This window comes from Morone saxatilis, unplaced genomic scaffold, assembly GCF_004916995.1.
Source record: "Morone saxatilis isolate NCDOM2014 unplaced genomic scaffold, NCSU_SB_2.0 Contig16, whole genome shotgun sequence".
Lineage (NCBI taxonomy): Eukaryota > Metazoa > Chordata > Actinopteri > Moronidae > Morone > Morone saxatilis.
This window is the reverse complement of record NW_023339718.1, coordinates 15646443-15652925: the sequence shown is the minus strand read 5'-3', so window position 1 is coordinate 15652925 and position 6483 is coordinate 15646443. Positions and strand designations below refer to the sequence as shown.

Here is a 6483-nt window from a genome sequence, read left to right as displayed (position 1 = left end):
TAGACTTTTATGATTTACGAGTGAGTATGACAAGTAAGTAAGTGGTGAGCTAGCAGTTACTTTTTGTGCATTGGCAGTCTTTTTTTAAGTTTTTTTTTTACCTCAAAATCACTTTACAAATCCAAAACCCTAACATCCAACAAAATAATAAAAGAGAATTTAAATAAGTTTATTTAACTATGCCACAGAACTGTGTCTCAGTAAGCATAAAATATAGACTGACACAAGAAACCAAACCTGTGAACATATTTTATTTGGTGCTGAAAAGTTCAAATTGGCCAAAATAACTGATGGCTTCTAATTTATTTTAATTACTTGTAACTTGTTGAGCAGCCAAAAGCAATGTTTTCATTGGCCTGCAGTCAGGTTGGGTGCTTGTGGCGTTTTCTGCAACTGTGACATCTTTCATCCTCTACTAACTTTAACCTTAGTGCTTATGTTCCTACTTAAATTAATGGGAGACGTTTGCATGATTTAAATGGGTCATTTCCAAATAAAACTGACTAATATCTCCTATAGCCAATATCAGGGCAGAAGCTTCCAAACTTCATGAATAGCGAACCTTAAGTAGTTATATAATAAGAGGGACTAAAAACATGCCACAACAAAAGCATTTATTTATTTTTCCAAGTTTGTGGGTTTTCTTTCTCTACAAAATAAAGTCCCTAGGAAAATTGGCCTGGCACAGATCAATGCCCACTTTATAAACTGCTGAAACACACTGCTCTTACTATTTGTCTGTTCCAGCTATGCAACTCCAGTACAAACATATAGCACCCACTAGTGGTCTGAATAATAATCTGAGAATGAAAGTGGGAGTTGGGTACAAGTGTCATAAAAAACTGACACTGTATTACAATTTGAAGTACATTTGCATGTTTGTAGCAGAAATAATGGGAGCAGATGGAGAGAAATTCAGTGAAAGTACATAACAAGAGCACTAAAAGTAATATATACTCATTTCTGTGATCTCTTCTGCATCTTTCATCCTGCTAGTTACATGTAATTGGAACAATTTTCCTCTTATGAAAAGAGGAATAAACATACTCCTATTACTGTTTTAAATATTCTTAAGTATAAAGCAGACTAGACAGAGTATTAGAATTAAAAAATGTCTCTCATGCTTTAGCGTAATGGTGCAGACTTTAAAAGTAAATGGTCTCAGAGTTCAGGAAGCATGTAATAATGAGAAGCATCAGGCATTTACTCTGCAGCTCCATCACTGATTTCCATCCTAGGTGATGATGCACTAGTGGAGGATGGTGATAAGGATCCACTTTTACTCTAGCAAAACACCTCTCTGACACTTCTCTCTCCAACTCCCATCCAAACCTCCATCCCTCTCTTGTGGAAAATTAAATGTTTCCAGTCTCAAACTAATCATTTCAACTTTGGCCTGAATATGAACTTACTACATTATGTGAAAAACATTTTCATATACATACATACATATTGACTTTAGTCACCTGAATATTGTTATTTCTGTAATTATTTGATGCTTTTAATGCTCATTAACTTCTTCACATGTGACAGTTGACTGATGGAAAGATGTGTTATGCAAAAGAAAAAGACAATACTGCTGCTGAAATTTCACCACAGGAAAGAAAGGGTAAATCTAAAAAAAAAACATGGCACACAGATCAAGAATAATAATGTTTAATTATCAAAATTGTAACTCATGTACAATTCCCTGAAGAAAAAATGACTGATACAAACTGCTAAGACGATTTTCCCGTTTTTTTTCGGTTTACCATATATATGGATACGGTTCTGTGAGACAGTTTATCCATCGTACAAAGTTGTTCTATAAAGCTGCTTGAAGACCCTAACCCTATCCGTATAAGCAGAAATGGATAAGGACGATTATACTTCATTCCATGAGTGAAGCAACCATGAGACTTGACAACCGAAAACAGTGATACAGTAAAGAGGCAAAGGCGGACACCAGAAAGACAGAATCTGTAAAATGTGATTTTTAAGTGGACAGAGAGCAGACACTAGGCACCAGTAGTTTTATCCCTCATCAAAAACTGATTTGAACCACATGTCCTTTTAAAAGTTACCAGACTCGAGGTACTGTTGAGTGAAAGACAAATTGATAGCAGCGGGTTTGAGAAAGCTCAAAAGTCCTCCTCTGCGTTTCGACTTCTGCTGGACTTGAGTTGTTTCAGACGTTCGATGCACTCCTCCACAGTGCGCTCGCCGTGGACCTTGTTATCCCGGGTGCGCACATTCACGGTGTTACTCGTCTTCTCCTTCTCTCCCACCACTGTGCCGGGAAACATGCAAAGAGGACAAAAAGAAATCAATATCTGGAGCAATCAGCGAGTAAGAGATAACAGAGATAAAGAGAGGAAACGAAAGACAGAGGAGTGAAAGAGAGCGTGTTGACACTGACCCAGGATGAAGTTGTACTGCGCCAGCTGTGCATTTCTGATCTTTTTGTTCAGAGTGCAGCCAGGGTCGAGATCCACGTCCGTCATGAGGCCGCCGTTGTGGAATTCCTGCTTGACCTGCCGCATAAACCAGAGAACCACCAACAGTTAAAGTTGAGTCAATGCCAGTGTGTTTTAAAAGTTAATTTCCTATAATCATTTTAACTGACTTCTACTAATCCTGTTTTTCAAATCTGGACTAGCACATTTCTGCAACCATTATTATCAGTGTGTGGACCTGCTGTCTGTTCCATATCAGGACTGTACAGCTGTTTATTTTACAAATGGGCTTTTTGTGCAAGTAACAATGTGTTCAACACCAAAAATGATAAAATTCATGCTCCACACATTCTAAAGATAAACGGTGGTTTCATTTGTGTAAATCTGGCCATCAGTTGTAATAACATTATATTCACTAAAAATAGGGGCAACAAACACAAATAAACAGAAAAGATTGTAAACAAGCAAACAGATTACTGAACTGTCTGTGTCAGATCATAGCTTAATGACTTCCTAGTTTACTTGCTGTAGTTGTGTGCGCAGCTTTGCTTTATCAGAATAAAGTGGTAGCTGAACTGGCTAAACTGTGAGCTTGGTTTCAACCATCATCGATGATTGTCTGAGATCTCAGCAATTTACTTTGAGCACAATGTCATCATAAGCAATATAACTGATGGCATGACATATGAAAATAAAAGCAAATTTGTACTTAACTGTAGCTTTCCTTTCTCTTTAAAGATGCAGAAGCATTAACTTTAGAGGCAGTAATCTGGGGTTTAAATCAGTCATCTAGTTCAATACTAAATGGCCATGTTATGTCAATGAATATAAAACACCACACCGGCCTGTGTGTGCATCAGAGATAAAACAGAGGCAACATAGTGTTGAATCAAGGTACCTGTACTGTTTGTGCTGTCTATTAAGTCAGAGTACGGACTAAACTAGCTGTGGTTACCTTCTGAGCGTACTCCTCACAGGTCGGTCCCACAGGTACAACCATCACTTGACGAGGAGAGAGCCACAGTGGCCTGAAACACAACAGTTACCAGTTAGCAGAAAAGCAGGCAAGGTACATTCTACAAAATATTCACTCACCCACAGGACTGAGTTTTTTAGTCAATCGAAAAATCGTTAACAGTGCTCAGGAAGAAATGCAATAAAACAAAAACATCTCTGTCTGGAGTCAGCCCCTACTTCACATGTCAACCTTTTAAAATTGATTGTTTACAAACCATTTGCCTCCATAGTTTTCAGTCAGAATAGCGATCATCCTCTCTACCGATCCCAGGATAGCTCTGTGGATAATCACTGGCCTCTTCTTGTCGTCACCATCATGGCTACAAAATCATTTGAAGGGGGTTTAAAAAAAAAATAAATAAAAATTACTTCATTTTATCCCATATTTCTAGTACATCTCTTATTTCACCACCTTAGTTTAGTGTTTACTCAAAACAAAACAGCTGGCTCTGTTTCTTTGTAAAATGACAAAATGAGTCATCGGCCATCAATATGCAGGGCGCTCACCCAGGTAAATCTAACGGTGGGAAAAGACTGAATACAACTTTCCTGTGGAATAAAATAAACCTGTCATCTGATCGGCACCTACAGAGATTGCCAATGAAACCATTTTAGAGAGAATATCGGCAGATAACAATTGGTGGCCCATCAATCAGAGCACCCTTAGATTTCTCCAATGTTTCTACATAAGAATAATGTTCGTTTCTTCTTCCTTTTTACTTTAATGTGAATAAAAAGCAGTAGAAGGGTTACCTGACAAAGGTGAGGTTAAAGCGGATAGGGAGCTGGAAATCAAGCTGAATTGTGGCACACTGATGGTACCGACCTATAGCATCCTTGATCTGAATGTCGATCTGCAAAGAAGGGATCACAAGGGATCAGCAGTGGCCTTGCTTCTGTTTCACAGATAATGTAAAATCATAACCGCAACGCATGACTCACCTTTGGTCCATAAAAGGCTCCATCCCCGGGGTTGAGAACCCATTTCTCCCCAAAGTCATTCAAGCTGTTCTCCAGTTGCTGTAAAAACAAACACTTACTGCTTTGTTACAATTTCAATGGCTGACCAACATGCAGGTAAACAGCGGTGTTAAGCAAAGCTGTATATTCAGACCTGACATTTTCTTCATCTGGAACTAATCACTGAACTGAGAAATGTTAACGTCCCAATAATATTTTATGGTTGCTTGTGGGAGTTAATGAGCTGAAGGAAACATGCAGAGAGTTCTGTTCCAGTCACTACGCCAAGTTTACGAGTCAGGTTTTTTGTGTATATAATTTTCCACCTTTGTGCATACAAACATTAATCATAAAAAGTCAGAGCTTTTGCAATTTAGGAAATGTTTTCCCCAGAGAAAAGTGATAGGTCAACCAAACAGCTGTATGACTTACAAGCTATTATAATTCTCTTATTTTTCCAAACTCCACATATTATACCGGTTATTATACCCTTACTTTGAAAACTGTAACCAACAGAGCGGCACACATGCAGTAAGGAGCTCAATAGTCTTTGTATTGTAGTCTTTAAGTTCTCTGGGTCTATTCTGTCCATCAGCAGACTACAAAGTGTTTAATATTTAAATAGTTAGTGAGGCCACTGATTGATTGCTAATAAAATAACATGCTAAAAATAACTGCCACTATCATCAGTAATGCTCTGCTTCCAGCGGGCAAAAGACACGCTTGAAAATTAAGTTAAAATGAAGCACTGAGGACAGAACAATGACGCCACTGCCACTGAAATTGAAATAAGATCTTGAAAGTATATAAAATACCAATAAGTTAAAAAACAAAATCAGTTATTAAGATGAAATACTCGTCTGTGCATTATATCCATCTCACATTTTTACCATACTTGAAAAGATGTCAAGATGTCATAAAAGTATTGAATCCTCTAGTCCTGCGCATATGATTTCGGTTGGCGCCTAATTGACCAAATCAAATCTTTTTGGTGGGTTGTGGGTAAGGAACAATGTTTTTTTTTGTTTTAGCAACAGATGATTAATTTTTAAATATTTTGACACTAAACAGCCTCGCAGTAGATGATTGATACCACCTTACACAAACCCTGAACCACCCAAAAACAACACAATCAATGAAGGAGGGGGGGGATAACACATGGCTTGGCGCAGTGACGCCATCTTATTTTGCAAGTTTACCGCTATGTACAAAAACAGAGTAAGCAACAGAACAATCAAACGTCCTTTGTGCACAGACAGAGTGTTTCAATGTGCACCGCTCTGGTGTCATTAAAACTTAGTCGTGCAACAATCCGATAAAGAGGTAAACAAACGACATGTGGAGAACTACAGTTAAAATCAGTGAATGCTGAAATTCTCTGTGCTGTCAACAAGACATTTCAGGCTCCCATTCATAGCATACTAATAAACAATACGATGATGCTTCGTTGATACTGATATCGTTTTATGCCGTAGGCATTTTAGTCCGTAGCATATGTCCTACTTGTATCCAACAACTGTTCATTTAGTGTTGATTTCACAGATTTCATCTGGGTTGGACTTGAAGGGTTGTCCCAATAGAACCCCTCTCAGTGTGTTTCATCTAATGCTGAAAGCACCAAGCATTAAAGGACTAATTCATCAACAGTTTTAACTCAATTCTTTTTCTTACTTTTGTCTGAGCTAGAATTTAAACATTACCTGCTCTCTGTCCCAGAGCAAACTGAGAGTGAACCAAGATGGTAAATTAGAGGGCTGGTCCACAGAGAGGAATTTTATGTGACAGCAGAAGGCAGACAGCGAATGCAACTCGATGGTAGAAATAATCTTGGAACCAAGAACGAACATTGTCCTGCTTCAGAAAATGGAATAGCCAGTTTACAGAAATGAGTCAGTTCATGTAAAATGTATAAAAAAATGTTCTCTGGTAATAACAAATCAAAAAACACTCACTTAAAACAATCTCTGCCGTCTGTAAGTGGTCCAGGATATTCATCATAGAATAATAATCACAGAGTCACGAAATCCATTAAAATCATCCAGGTGGGAGACTCAGAAGTGATTACATTATT

At 38.0% G+C, this 6483-nt stretch overlaps 1 protein-coding gene across 1 annotated transcript in view; it reads right to left on the bottom strand.

Moving 5' to 3' along the window:
• Positions 1 to 1640: 1640 nt before the first annotated feature.
• The window catches only part of tars1 (threonyl-tRNA synthetase 1), a gene marked incomplete in the record, with an annotated part of 14576 nt that continues 9733 nt past the window's right edge, over positions 1641 to 6483 (bottom strand). The window contains 6 exon segments of the mRNA XM_035658941.1: positions 1641 to 2269; positions 2399 to 2513; positions 3391 to 3463; positions 3668 to 3772; positions 4206 to 4306; positions 4395 to 4472. Coding sequence (XP_035514834.1) covers positions 2121 to 2269; positions 2399 to 2513; positions 3391 to 3463; positions 3668 to 3772; positions 4206 to 4306; positions 4395 to 4472 — 621 coding nt within the window.